The 15,562-nt window shown below is 39.3% G+C and overlaps 1 protein-coding gene across 2 annotated transcripts in view; it reads left to right on the top strand.

Annotated features, from left to right (window-relative positions):
* DERA (deoxyribose-phosphate aldolase) overlaps positions 1 to 14,832 on the top strand; it is a 125,949-nt gene extending 111,117 nt beyond the window's left edge. The window contains exons 7-10 of one of the 2 annotated variants that reach the window (XR_005530574.1): positions 10,040 to 10,152; positions 13,712 to 13,861; positions 14,171 to 14,280; positions 14,418 to 14,832. Coding sequence is in view for 1 of the 2 variants with exons in the window: in XM_039244648.1 (XP_039100579.1) it covers positions 10,040 to 10,152; positions 13,712 to 13,861; positions 14,171 to 14,227 (320 nt within the window). In the remaining variant the exon portion in view is untranslated. Of the gene's footprint in view, positions 1 to 10,039; positions 10,153 to 13,711; positions 13,862 to 14,170; positions 14,322 to 14,417 lie in introns of those variants that run through there. The other variant, XM_039244648.1, reaches the window with a different exon arrangement.
* Positions 14,833 to 15,562: the final 730 nt, after the last annotated feature.

Genomic DNA, 15,562 nt, shown 5'->3' on the forward strand with positions numbered 1-15,562 from the left:
TAATGTAAGCAGGGAGACAGAAACTCTAAAAAATGTTCAAAATGAAAAGCTAGAAATCAGAAACACTAGAACAGAAATGGAGAGTGCATTGATGAGCTCATTAGAAGACTGGATACAATCGGGGCGCCTGGGTGGCTTAGTCGGTTAGGCGTCCGAGTTTCGCTTAGGTCATGATCTCGCAGTTCGTGGGTTCGAGCCCCGCATCAGGCTCTGTGCTGGCTGCCAGCTCAGAGCCTGGAGCCTATTTCGGAGTCTGTGTCTCCCTCTCTCTCTGACCCTCCCCTGCTCACGCTGTCTCTCTCTCTCTCTCTCCTAGAAATAAATAAAAAAAAAAAAAAAAAAAAGAAGACTGGATACAGTCAGTAACCATGAAGATAGATCCAAAGAAACCTCCTAAACTGAAACATAAAGAGATAAAAGGATATAAAAGGATAAGAAAAAAAAAAAAAAACCCAAAAACAAACAGAACAAAAAACAATGGGGTACCTGGGTGGCTCAGTCAGTTAAGCATTCGACTCTTGGTTTTGGCTCAGATCATGATCTAATGGTTCATGAGTTCGAGCCCTGAATCCATCTTTGTGCTGACAGTGGGGAACCTACTTGGGATTTCTCTCTACCTTTCTCTCTGCTTCCCTCCAGGTGTGTACTCCCCCCCCCCCAAAAAAAAAATGAATAAACAAACTTTAAAAAAATATATTTAAAAAAACCTGAGGGACAGTTTCTAACATGTGAAACATATATAATTGGAATACCAGAAGGAAAAAAAGAAAATGGAGCAGGCAACATGTTTGAATTAATTAATGGCCAAGAATTTTCCAAAATTAATGACAGATATCAAACCACAGATCCAGGAAGCTCAGAGAACACCTAAAAGGATAAATTTGGGGGGGAAAAGCCAAAAAACTACACCTAAATATATCATGTTCAAACCAAAGGAAACCAAAGACAAATTGAAAATCTTGAAAAAGGCCAGAGAAAGAAAACACCTTACCTATAGAAGAAAAAGGAAGTAATTACAGTAGACTTCTCATTGGACACCATGTCAGCAAGAAGTGAGTAGAAAGAAGTACTTATAGAATTGAACACTCATAGTGTTCAAGGAGAAAAAAAACCCAAGCAAGAAATCTATATCCAGTGAAATTATCCTTCAGAAGTAAAGGAGCTCAGACATATATAACTGAAGGAATTCATTGCCAAGTAAACCTTCCCTATAAGAAAAGCTAAAAGAAGTTCTTCAAGGAGATAGAAAATGATATATGTCAGAAATTCTGATCTACATAAAAAAAGGAGTATCAGAGAAGGGAATACATGAAAAATAAAAATAAATTACTTTTCTTTCCCAATTGATCTAAAAGATAACTGTTTAAAATAATAGTAAGAATGTACTGTGTAATTAATACTGTATGAATGGCATAGAAAGGAGGAATTAGAAATACTTTGTTAAAAGATACCTCCTAATATCTGTGTAGTGGTATAGTATTACTTGACAATAGACTTAAATTCATTAAAAATGTATATTGAAAACTCTAGGGCACCCACTAAAAAAATGTATAAAATAAAGTATAATTGATATGTTGAGAGGAGATAAAATGGAACTATGGAAAATGTTCAATTAAAGACAGGAAAGGCAGAAAAAGAGATGTTAAAAAAAGACAAAAAGCCCTTTCTTGATGAATGTTTTATCTGAACTTGAGACTATATAGTCTACTGTTGTCTTTTGTTTTTAAAGTTTTCTATACATGTCAGTTTGATCATGATAATTGATAATTGATTGATAATGCTATTCAAATGAAATATATCTTTGCTCATATTCTACTTGTTTGAGTTATTAATTACTGAAGTCTCTAGCTATGATAGTATATTTGTCTGTTTCTCTCTTAAGTTGTACCAGATTTTGCCTCACATATTTTGATGCTCTATTATTAGGTGTATACATGTTTAGGATTGTTATGTTTCCTTGGATAAAGATCATTATGTAAAACCCTTTTTTTATGCCTGACAATATTCCTTTTTCTTAAGTCTGTTTTGTCTGAAATTAATGTAGATACTTCTGCCTTACTTTGATTAATGTTATATGTTTTCCATCCCTTTATTTTTTACCTTCTGAATCTTTATATTTTTTAAATATTTATTTATTTTTGAGAGATAGAGCCCACTCAAGTGGAGGAGGGGCAGAGAGAAGGAGAGAGAGAGAATCCCAGGCAGGCTCCATACTCTGCGTAGAGCCTGATGAAGGGTTCGAACTCACAAACTGCAAGATTATGACCTGAGCTGAAGTTGGATGCTTAACCAGCTAAGCCACCCAGGTGCCCCCTGAATCTTTATTTTTTTAATTTTTATTTATTTCTAGGAGACAGAGACAGACAGCGTGAGCAGGGGAGGGTCAGAGAGAGAGGGAGTCACAGACTCTGAAACAGGCTCCAGGCTCTGAGCAGGCAGTCAGCACAGAGCCCGACGCGGGGCTCGAACCCACGAACTGCGAGATCATGACCTAAGCGAAAGTCAGACGCTCAACCGACTAAGCCACCCAGGTGCCCCTGAATCTTTATTTTTAAAGTGATTTCTTATAAACAACATATACAAGGGTCTTGTTTTGTATCAATCTCTGATTTTAATTGGTGCAATGAGACCACTAACATTTAAAGTGATTATTGATTTAGGTGGATTAATACCTGCAAGGAGAAATAGTCTAAACAAGCCTATATCTATCAAAGAAATAATTTCAATTTTAGTTTAATTTATTCTATAAATATGATATGTAATAGTAAATATATAAGTATATATTTATTTAATAAACTACCATAAAACTATATTTCAGTTCTAGAATATTATAAACTAATTTGTTTATTATTTCATATTTAACAAAAATACATTTTTTAATGTTTTATTTATTTTTGAGAGAGCGAGACAGCGTGAGCAGGGGAGGGTCAGAGAGAGAGGGAGACACAGAATCCGAAGCAGCCTCCAGGCTCTGAGCTAGCTGTCAGCACAGAGCCCGACGCGGGGCTCGAACCCACAGACTGAGATCATGACCTGAGCTGAAGTCAGATGCTTAACCAACCAAGCCACCCAGGCGCCCCTGCCATCTATTTATAATAAAAGCTCTCATCAAAAGAATGAAATCTGGCCACGTGTAGTAACATGGATGGAACTTGAGGGTGTTATGCTGAGCGAAATAAGTCAGGCAGAGAAGGACAAATTCCATATGTCTGCACGTATAGGAGGATTAGGAGGAACTTAACAGAGGACCGCGGGGAAGAAGAAGGGGAGAAATAGTTGGGGAGAGGGAGGGAGGCAAACCATGAGAGACTCTTGAATGCTGAGAACAAACTGAGGGCTGGGGGGGGGAGGGGGAATGGGCATGGAGGAGGGCATTTGTGGGGATGAGCACTGAGTGTTACATGGAAACCAACTTCCAATAAACTATTTGTAAAAATAAATAAATAAATAAAAGCTCTCATCAAACTAGGAATAGTGGGGAATGTTCTTAGCTTGGTAAAGAACATCTACAAACAAACTTTAGCTAACACATGTATGAGAAACTAGACACGATTCCCCAAAGGTCCCCCTTAGAATAAGGCAAGAATGTTCTGTCTCACTATTCCTGTTCAACACTGTACTGGAGAATCCTAGCTAGTGCAAGAAGACAAGCGCAGGCAATTACATAAATACAAAATGGGAGGTGTGGTAGGCTAATCATGGCTCCTAGAGGTATGACCACATCCTAATCTCCAGAATCTGTGACCATTACCTTTTTTTGGGGGTTGGGAGGGGGAAGGTCTTGCAGACATGATTACATTAAGGGTCTTGAGATGAAGTGATTATTCAGGATTATCCAAGTGGGACCTAAATGCCATCACGAATGTTGTTATCAGAGAGAAGCAGAGGCAGATTAGGTTTGTACCCCGAAAAGAAGGCTATGTGAAGATGGAGGCAGAGGTCACAGTGATGCAGCTAAGGAATGCTCGCAGGTAGAAGCAGGGCAAGTTCAGGAACAGGTTTGCCCTAGAGCCTCCACAAGGTGTTCAGCCCTGCTGACAACTTGATTTGGGACTTCTGCCCTACAGAAGTGTGAGAAGACAAATTTCTGTGTTTTAAGATACCAAGTTGGTTATAATTTGTTTAACAACTGTAAGAAATTAATACACGAAGAACGATATAAAGCTGTCTTTGTTCACAGATGACATGATTGTGGAGAAAATATCCCCCAGACCAACAAACTCTTGAAACTACTAAGTGAGTTTACCAAGGTTTCCATGGTACAAGGTTAATATAAAAAGTCTGTTGCTTTCTGATTGACCAGCAGTGTGAACAATTGGAATTTGAAATTCAAAAAAACCTATCATTTATAACAGCAATCCATGAATTGAATAACTTAGGTATAATCTAACAAAAATATGTATGTAATATATATGTACACCTATTAGATTGGACAGAATCCAAAAACTGGTAACACCAATTTCTAGTGAGGATATAAAGCATCAGGAACTCTCATTCACTGCTATTGGGAGTGGAAAATGATACAGCTACTTTGGAAAATAATTTGGCAGTTATTTTCAAAGCAAAATGTGGTCTTAACCATATAATCCAGCAATTGACCTCTCAGTGTTTGTCCAACTGATTTGAAAATTTGTGTCCACACAAAATCTTGCATATGAATGTTTATAGCAGTTTTACTCATAGTTGCCCAAAACTGGAGCAACCAAGATATCCTTTAATAGCCAAATGGATAAATAGAATTGGGGTACATGTATACAATGGAATATTATTTATCAATAAAAGGAAATGAACTATCAAGCCATGAAAAGACACCAGTGAACCTTACGTGCATATTGCTGGAGCGCCTGGGTGGCTCAGTTGGCTGAGTGTCCAACTTCGGCTCAGGTCATGATCACACAGTTTGTGAGTTTGAGCCCCACATCGGGCTCTGTGCTGACAGCTCAGAGCCTAGAGCCTGCTTCAGATTCTGTGTCTCTTTCTCTTTCTCTGCCCCTCCCCTGCTCACACTCTGTCTCTCTCTCTCTCTCAAAAATAAATATTAAAAAAATTTTTAATGCCTATTGCTAAATGAAAAAGCCAGTCTGAAAGGCTGTATGGTTCCAACACATGACATTCTGGAAAAGGCAAAAGTGTTGCAATAGCTTATGATCAACGGTTGCTAGTGTGGGTGGGAGAAGATGAAAATGTGAAGCACAGAGCTGTGAACATGTGTGTGATAGTGTAATGGAAGATGCGTGACACTGCACGTTTGTCAGAACCACTAGAAGCTTCACGAGGTGTGAACCTTAATGTACGCAAATAAAGAACATTTAGGAGATCAGGGGATTCCAGGGTAGAATGCTGACTGAGCAAAGAATTTGACTAGGTTACAAATGTGTGAAATGGCCTCACTGAAGGAGGTGGGCAGAAAGGTGATGACCCACATAGCACTATAAATTGGGGTGGCTGTGAGGCTAAAGGCAAATGAGACTGCACATTAGTGCTGGAGAGTAGTTGATAAAGTTATTTCCGATGGTGTGGGTAACAAATCTGGTAGTGTTCTACATGGATATTGCATGTGCACAGTTAAAGAAATGGATGACAGATGCTAGGTGCCAGATTTCTCACTGTTGACGTGGGAGTTTACATATAGAGCAGGGCAAAGGGCCAGAATGATCCATGCAGTGATGGGTCAGAGTTGGAGACATCATTATTATGCATGTTTAGTGTAATATAGATAGTTAAATATGGAATTAATAGATATATATATATAAGTGGGTTAGTATACACATGTATATTGCTTTGCTAGGCAGCTGAGAGAGCCAGAAACAAGCCCCTGCAGTAATGGTGTACATCTCCCTCCGGGATTTGGGGTTCTAATACCATTCTCTAGTAAAAGTAACTAGGGCTCTTTGGAGAAATGGCTTATTCTCTCAGACAGGGGCAGAAAACATAAAAGATGAGCCTGGAGCATTTGATAATACCAGAGTAAGTGCGTAAAAAGCATACTTCATGGTGGAGGTGTGGCAAAGGTATCTAGGAAGCAACTGAAAGAGCTCCAGTGGCCAAAGGTAGAACCATTTGAGCAATGAGATAATGAACCGGATTATAAACCCAGATATAGGATCTCTGAGTCTGTACTGCTAGAATTGATTGTAAGTAAGTACATAGAAGCAGACAAATCTCATGCAAAAAAGTCCACATAATTTATGTCATTATTTCCGCCTGAAGGTACTAAATCGTAATTCCTCATTCTGTAAGTGTGGGATACACATAAAGGCTTCTTTCCAAGGGGTGCAGTGTGGGAAATAGAGAAAAGAGAGTGACTTTGCAGTGGAGAAAGCTGGCACACCCTACCTCCCAGGTGTTTGCAGTCAACATAAACAGTGGTAAATCATGTCGATGGGAGGTATGCTTAAGATGATATGGTGAGAATGGCACTTTACCTCTGTGGTCTTCCTCCCCCAAAACCTATCACCCCAGTTTAATCAAAATGAAAGAAATGTCTGACAAGTCCCAAATGAGGGACATTTTACAAAATACCTGACCAGTACTCCTCAAAACTGTTAATGGTCATTAAAACAAGGCAAGTCCAAGAAACTGTAAACCATGGAGATATGACAAATGTACACATTATGGTATCCTGGGTGCAATTGGACTCTAAGTAAAACTAAGGATATCTAAATAAAGTACGGATTTGGGCTAATAGTAGTATACCTATATTGGTTTATTAATTGTAACAAATGTACCACTTAAGTTTTTAATAATAGGGGAAACTGAGTGTAGGGTTTATGGAGATTCTCTGTACTATCTTTACAATGTTTTGGCAGATTTAGATCTGTTCTAAAATTTGAAATTCATTTAAAAATAAATAATATGTTCTTCTGAGCCACCTGTCCAGTTTTCTCACCTGATTTGGGATAAACCTCAAAACTGTCTCCCCTTTCCCATTAGTCAGTTAAAGGTAGGAAATATTGTAGTTTGCTTTTTCTTGATAGCTGTGATCATCCATCTACCGATTGATCCATCCACCCATCCACCCACCCATCCACCCATCCATCCATCCATCCATCCATCCACCCATCCATCCACCCATCCATCTACCCATCCACCCATCCACCCATCCACCCACCCATCCACCCATCCATCCATCCATCCACCCATCCACCCATCNCCACCCATCCACCCATCCACCCACCCATCCACCCATCCATCCATCCATCCACCCATCCACCCATCCACCCATCCACCCATCCACCCATCCATCCATCCACCCACCCATCCATCCACCCATCCACCCATCCATCCACCCATCCATCCATCGATCCAAAATTCATTATTGAGCCTTGCATGTGTGTCATGCTCTGGGGATACAAAGTGCATAGAAAGATATCGCACCTGCCTTCAAATGTGCTTACAATACAATTAAGAAAGAGGGATAGACACAGTATGCAGGCCACTGTTACTACTCCTGGGCTTTTGTTGCTATCACGATAGGTATTCTGCTCTGCTCCCCCCAGATATGTTAGGAGGGGAGTCTCCTCCATTATCCAACCTCCAGACTCTTTCAAAGGAGTTTGGCTCTTTTGGTTAACTTTAAATTGTGTGATTTTTAAGTGACCATACTTTTTTCTTAGGCCTCCAAATGTGCCCTTGGACTTTTATCTTAATCTTCTAAGATGCTCGGAAGAATTTAGGTGATATCCAGTGTTGTACCCAAAAGCTTTCTAGTGAATCAGAAGACAGTGTCACACTTTAGGAAAGCATACCTTGGTGTTGGTCTTATTGTGAGTTCTTTGGAGATGTTCCCCTTGACTATTCCATCTATTTGGGGGGGGGGGGGCTTTAATTTCTTCTTCTTGATTATCTTATTTCTGTTGTTGTGGTGACCACACATTAGTTCTGTAGTCCTATCCATTCATTCGTTCATTCATTAATCAACTCAGTGCATGCCCACCACGGGGTCTTTGCACTTGCTGTTTACCTGCTTGTGATGTTCTTTTCATAAATGCCTTTCATTCAGTCTCTATTTGAATATCACTCCTGAGCGATGCCTTTATGATCACTCTATTTAAATATGGCTACCTCTCCCCAACTCCATCACTCTCTACCTCATTACATTGCTTTCTTCTTCATAGCATTTACCTCCACTAACATTTGTTATATATTTATTTATTGTCCTCCTCTTCTAGAAACTCTGCTTACAAGGGTAGGAACTTTATTATCTTGTTTAGTGGTCTGTTCTCAGCATCTAGAACAGAGTCTGGCACAGCTCAGTGAGTATCTGTTAGGTGACTGCTGCATGACAGATATATTTGCATTTCTTCCAATGGGCCTGTAGACCCACAGCGAGAAAAGGCTTCTGATGACCTGCTTTCATAAATCAGAATTTCTGTCACATTTTTACAGATTGAAACTCTACCTAAGTCTTTGATTCATTTATAGTTGTATAATGCTTGAGAGTTTTCAAAGTGCTTTTTCATACAGATTGTCTCTTTTGATTCCTTGTATAACAAACATTATGAAGCAAGTAAGCATTTTTAGCCATACTTTATGGGTAAGATAGTTCAGGAGACGAAACCAGGTCATCTAACTTCTAGCTCATCAAATGATTACCCCAAATTTATGTTTCACCTCCACCTGTATCTAGAATGTATGCTTTTGAGGGCAAGGGCTTGAATTATTTGTTGTTTTACTTTACACCGTGCCTTACACATAGCGTGTTTACCAAAAGTGTGTCAATTTGAACCTTTTCATTCATAGGATAGTGTGGAAGTATCTTTTCCCTTTGAAACTAAAGGGGAAAGTTTTAACCATTTCTTTCCAACATTCCCATTGACCACTTACTTTGATGCACCTTGGAAGAATCCCAGACATTAGCCTTACCTGCGGTCCCCCAGAATCAGAGGGCTAGTGCCATGAATTTGCACAAGAATCGCCTAGGAACCTTGTTTACATTCAGATTCTGACTCGGTTGATCTCGATTAGGACCGAGAGTCTGCATTTTTAGCAAGCGCCCCGGTGGTACCCATGCTGCTACTCTGTGGTCTGCATGTTGAGTAGTTCAAGGTTAGGTAACCACATGAAAGGTGGAATCTCTATTTGGCTACCTGACTTTGTGACCCTAGGTAAGTGTCTTGGAGACACAATAGCATGTTGGTTAAGCTGTATTTTTTTGGTTAGAACTCTACCCCCTCCTTTGATAACTGTGTGACCCCAAGCAGGTTATTTAACATTTCTTCTTTTTAAATTTTTTAATGTTTTATTTATTTTTGAGAGACACAGAGAGACAGAGCACAAGCAAGGGAGGAGCAGAGAGGGAGGGAGGCACAGAATCCAAAGAAGGCTCCAGGCTCTGAGCTGTCAGCACAGAGCCTGACCTGGGGCTCGATCGCACGAACTGCGAGACCTTGACCTGAGCCGAAGTCAGATGATCAACTGACAAAGCCACCCAGGAGTCCCAATTTAACTTTGCTGTATCTCAATTTTATCTTTTAAAATAGGGATCATATCAGTACTTACTGCAGGTGTTATGAGGAATGACTGAGTTATTACTTGTAAAGCACCTAGAATAAAGCATAGTGCACAGTGCACAGTGCATCTTAACCGTCATTATCATTTCTTTGTCTCCTGTGCTCTTCTGTTAAACTATATCAGTAGGTTTAAGATACATTTGAGAGACAGAAAGTTGTTTATAGTAATTCTAGGTTATGAAATAGTATGATGTCTTTCATGAAATTCCTGATCTTGTTGGAAGACACACTGCTCTCATTAATGAACAGCGAGGTACAAATAAGCTAGCGCTGATTTTCCTTGCTTTATCACAGCCATACCGAGTACTTTCTGTTGCGCATAAGAAAACGAGGGGAAAACGAGTGGGCACTCCAGTTTTGTAGTAAAGTGTTGTGATAAATGATACTAAGCACGGGGCACAAACTTGTTTTTATTCATCTCAGTTATGCATTAAATAAACCAACTCAATTTTAATTTCCACTGACTAAGATGTGTAAAAAATAAGTTTTTAATTAACATGGAGGGTTTTTTTTTCCTTTTGTTTTAGGATCAGATTTTATTAAGACCTCTACTGGAAAAGAAACTGTAAATGCCACTTTCCCCGTAGCTATAGTAATGCTACGGGCCATTAGAGATTTCTTCTGGAAAACTGGAAACAAGGTATGTTATTGCCAGCAAATCTTTCTTCAGAGTAAAGATAATGTTATTTATAATACCAGTTACAGCCACAAAAATTGTCTTTGTATGCAGAAGGTGTGAATGAGTTACCTTTATTAAGATAAATGTTTAATTTACCTTTCATTGCAAAAGAACACATTCATGGAGAAAAATGTGCGATTAGCAGAAAGTGAGTGTGAGTGTGGGAGTAAGTATGTGTGATCAAGATGTAAACTCACTTTATGTCCTTTTATTAACTGAAGACAATTTTATCACTGACAAGAGATTCCTAAATGGGTTCTTTAACGAACTAATTCTGCTGCAACACAGAGGCTTTCTGGTAAGGCGTTGGCCAGCGAAAACAGGTTAATGCAGAAATTAAACTTCCTTGAGGAATGGAAAGAATTGCAGAGTAACATTTATTGAATGATAAGCTGTGGTGGTGATATGAAAAGTATGCAATATAATGGGAAATAATCTTTTCCTGTCATTATTGAAGGACACACATAAATTGGTTTTTCTGTTGGGAAACCCCCGGTCCAGAAAAACTTATTACTTTTAATAATATGAGGTGAAGAGAAAATTCTCGAGGAGATGAACTTATTAAACAAAATAATGAAATGCTGTGAAACAGCAGGGGAAAGGTAGCTAGACGTTATATAGCTCTTGAATTAAATATCCATTTTTGCGTTTTATGGCAGTTGGATGTACTCTTTGGAAGACTGTTAAGCTGAGGAGGGTATGTGCCAGCTTTTGTCAGCTTTTTGCAAAATAATACATATTTTTTTTGAAACATAGGAAGTTAAAAAGAAAAATGCGTATGAGGTGTTTTTTTTAAATGAGTTTGGATTTTCCTTTCTGCTTCAAGTTGTTTGTTTAGCTGCAAATTATCTCAAAGGATTTTTTTTCTTTACACCATTGCAGAGAAAGGTTGTTTGTTTTGTTTTGTTTTGTTTTGTTTTTTTAATGAGACTGTCCCTTCTTCAGAAGGCATCTTTAAAAGCTGATCTCTGGATCACTGCCGAATGGACACCCGAAAAAAGACCTTTAATCCTATGCCAACTGGATGTGATGACTTTATATGTGACTGTACCTTCAGTTCATTTTGGAATTGGAGCCCTTTTTTAGAATGTACTGGGTTTCAGAGGAAATGAACTTCTTCCAGAATTTTCTCCTTCAGAATAATTTCATATCTTAAAAAAGTACGAATAGGAGCACTGTCTACTGTGACCTTCCTTATGATAGTTGACTCAGTTTGAGTAACCTCTTCTTGGTAGCCTTTCTGCATTGATCCGAATTAAAGAAAAAGTTTAGCTGTAAAAAAGAGAACTCTCTCTGGTCCTCCCCCCTGAGACCACCAGCCTTCATTTAGACCAATAGTTCCTATTTTGTGCCAAAGTACAACAAAATAAGATGTTCAATGCCTGGGTTCTCATCCCTAGCACTTCTGCATCAGGGGTAATCCTCGGGCATCTGTGTGTCTCATAAACTCTAGAGTCAGGATTAAAACTCACCACTAGAGACCCAATCCTGTTGTGTTCTCAGCAAACATTTATTGAGTGGTTAACTGTGCGCCATGTTAACCCGTGTTAACAGGGATACAAAATGAACAAATCCTTTCCCAGGAGAGCTCGTAGACGATAAGCAAAGAATTTCAATAAAAGTTTTAAGCGCTCAATATCCTAGGTCATTGTACAGTAGAAGGGACTCTTTGCTGTCTTCAAGTACTTTCCTTTTGCTTGTATTGACTCTTCAACAAAGTTCACCCCGGTTTTACCAACAACACACAGATACAAGTCAAATCATCTTCATTATGATCACGTTTGATTTCACACGGTGAGGATCTGTGTCTGTGTCTACAAATCAGGTGCATCCTTTCAGGTTGTTGACAAGTTGCCTGGGCAGCCGTTAGACCGTAAACTTTCTACATCATTGATTTAAGGGGTGTTTTAAAATGTGATGGGCCGTCTTCCAGACCATGATTAGTGTCACTCTGAGCAGCAGAGGTTTAATATTTCATAACTGATTTCATTGCAGATTTATGTTTTCCATATTCTCTCCCTTACGAAAAAAAGGATAAACTTACGCTAGAACCTCTCTTTAGAAACATTGCCAAACAGACTTGCTGACACAACTGAACTATATAGAAAAATCTATATGCAGCACTGCCTAATGGACAGCAATGCTCCTATGATTAACATGTATGCTAATACCAGCTAATTGATATGGGGGGCTTCTTCTCAAGAAATAAGCTCATCCTGTCTATCTCCCCAACTCACCCCATCTCCCTGCCCTCTCTCAGAGCCACTTGAGCTCCAGAGTAATAGATAGAGTGAGGATCAGTGTACAGCTGCTGCCTAGTCGTGTGGCCCTGTGTACCTGAGGCAGGGAAACTGGTAAGAACGACCGGTATTCCATATGACAATCAATGAGGGTCTAAACTAAAACAGCAGAAGTGAGAGCAGAGAGGAAGTATATGTGTGGGAGATACAGGAGAGATTAGTAGGACTTGACTATTCATTGATTGGGTTTGGTGTGGTGGGGAAAATGGCGGAGTCTAGGTTAACTCTGAGTCTTCTGGTTTGGGTTAGTTATGGGGCCTTGCATTTATCGTCTCCCTTCTCTAGCGTTCTTTAGTAGTTAACCCCGTAGCTGGTGCTACCTATGGAATCAACAGCTCTTAGTGTTCGAACACTCCTGAGCTGTACTTGGGTTATGGAGTGTTTTCTTGATTGTTCCCATCTATAGATGGTCTCTACTACAGGATTCAAGTTCATGAGACCAGTAAATCCAGATAAGCAGGTTTTACTGTTTATAGAACACATTTATCCATTTCTAATGGACTCAGGGACATCGTTTGTAAACTTCAGATACTGGCTCACTTGTGCTTTCTTAATGTTCACCTTCAAAGACTACTGACCTGTGAAGAGTTCCTACACTATCTTTTTCTCCTGCACTTACTTAAGTGGTCTGGCTGCTTTGTAAAACTCTTTCTCCTTAAAACTTGGAGGAAAGTCCCTGTAGTTACGTTGATGAAAACAATTGTCAACACCCCTCCCTCATTGCTGCCAGTTTGGTTGGTGTGGCCTTGCTGATTCCCTCTTCTTATTTTGAATACGTGTATGTGTCTTTTGCACCTCAGGATGAAAGGCTGAAAGGTGACTAGCCAGGCTCACTTGTAGAAATGTGGAATGAACGGCTTTTGTGGTATCTGTTTTCTTTGTTTATTGACACCTCTCTTATGTATCCCCGGTTCACAGCTATAGTTTAGGTGGTTGAGGTTTATGACTTTCCAATAAGTGCAATGTTAATGAGGGTTATTAACGCTCATTAGTGTCTCCTCAGAAGCAGTGACATTCTTCCCATTAATCTTGGAGAAGTCATTTTGTAGTGTGAATGGGCATGAGCCAGTTATCTAAGCTCTTTTGCTGGGTACAGTGAAATAGACTTGAAAAAAGAGAAGGAGAGAGAGAAGGAGAATCGAGACCCTGTATTAACGCAGTACCATTTTTTAAGGCACAACAGTAACAAGCATTGTTCTCTTTCCCACCTTCCCTTTTAGATCGGCTTTAAACCAGCAGGAGGCATCCGCAGTGCAAAGGATTCCCTTGCCTGGCTCTCTCTCATAAAAGAAGAGCTGGGAGACGAATGGCTGACGCCAGAACTCTTTCGAATAGGTGCCAGTACCCTGCTTTCAGACATCGAGAGGCAGGTGAGTAATCATCCATTGTCCTTGGCACAAACTGACAAGTTTCTTTTTGAGAAAGAAATGAATAGCTCTTATTGGGCTCTGAGAACTGGAGATAAAAACTCATCTGATTTACCTCATTGTACCCAAAGTTCTGTTTTCTTCCAAGCAAACCTCCACCAGCAGTAGCCTGACTGGAGAGTCTACTGATGTGCATTTTGGGCTTTAGAAGGAAACATTAATTAAATTACTAATTATTATTTAAGAGTATAAGTATTGATATATATGCTATATAATACTTATTAATTAACTGAATTCTGATTTTCCTCACAGATTTACCATCACGTGACTGGAAGATACGCGGCTTATCACGATCTACCGATGTCTTAAATCAGCGACCAATTCCAGAAAAGTCCCTTAACATGTGTTTTTCCACATAGCTGGTAAAATTATTTAGTTAAAATATGAGGGAATGAATAGGTAACTGATGGGTTTTTTTTTTCCCTTTGAACTTGCACTGAGTTTAATTTGAAGAATAAAAGGAAAAAAATAACTAACCCATACATGGTATTCTTTTCAGGCACATCTGAAATGGTCCTAATTACTTGATGATCTGTATTGTTAATTTTGTGAAGATTTCCTCCTAAAAATTCTGCGTAAAATATTAATGATAACTCTGACAACATTAAATTCTGAGGGAAAAAAATTCTAGATGGCCCGAGAAATGTGCCTGAGCCAAAGAAAATGCCACATTCCAGAGCTTCTGGCCGTACTCTAATGACTTCAGGAATCACTGGCTTGGCACTAATTTCCTGCCATGAAAATCTGTCTTTAATTTTTACAACAGATACGCTCTTTTATTAATTGTTTTGCTAATGAAACCTCTGATACTGTTATATGATATTATGGCTGTTGTCTTTTATAAAAATCTCTCTGTAGTTTATTGTTTTGGAAAAAAACCTTTCAATTGTAACAGTACATACTGAAAAAGTAATCCGTTAAATATATAAAAAGGTTTTATCAATGACTTTCTGAATCTCTCTCGTACAGCCTTTGTGTATTTACATCATAAAACACCTCCGTGACCTTATTAATGAGTACAACTTATGTACATATTCTGAAACATTTACAATTTTCTAGCGTAGTGATTGGAGGAGAACAGCAAAGACTAATGTAGCATTTAATACGTGCTAAGCTCTTTACATAGATCAATGTATTTAATAGATTGATTACATAGATTAATTACATAGATTAATGTGTTTAATCCCTATAACAGTCAGAACTGATATTATCATCCTTTTTTATACAGATGAGGGACTGAGGCACAGAGAGCTTAAGCAACTTGTCAGAGATCACAGAGCTTGGAATTAGCAGAGTCAGGACTCAGACCCAGACTGTGCAGTCACGCCGTGGGTCACTGTCCCTCAGCACACACAGACACCTAGTCAGAGCTCCCTGTCCGCTCTGCGGGTGGTCATCTGCTTTGTGGTCTACTCGTGCCTTTGCTCTTTGTCTCTCCCAGCTTTCCAGCTCTGCTATTTTCGCTTGCTGGCACGTCTGTGAATTACAGTTCCTAAGTCTTCTTAAATGGGGATTTTTATGGAGAGAATCTTCTATCCTTCCGGAACGACTCTCCAGCTACTCGTAAGTGGGAAACCACACACTGGGCATCCATCTTGGTTTCATCGTCTCATTGCTGAATTCTAGCCAGGCTCTTCTTCTTTT

This window comes from Hyaena hyaena, unplaced genomic scaffold (assembly GCF_003009895.1).
Source record: "Hyaena hyaena isolate Hyena2069 unplaced genomic scaffold, ASM300989v1 scaffold_247, whole genome shotgun sequence".
Classification (NCBI taxonomy): Eukaryota; Metazoa; Chordata; class Mammalia; order Carnivora; family Hyaenidae; genus Hyaena; species Hyaena hyaena.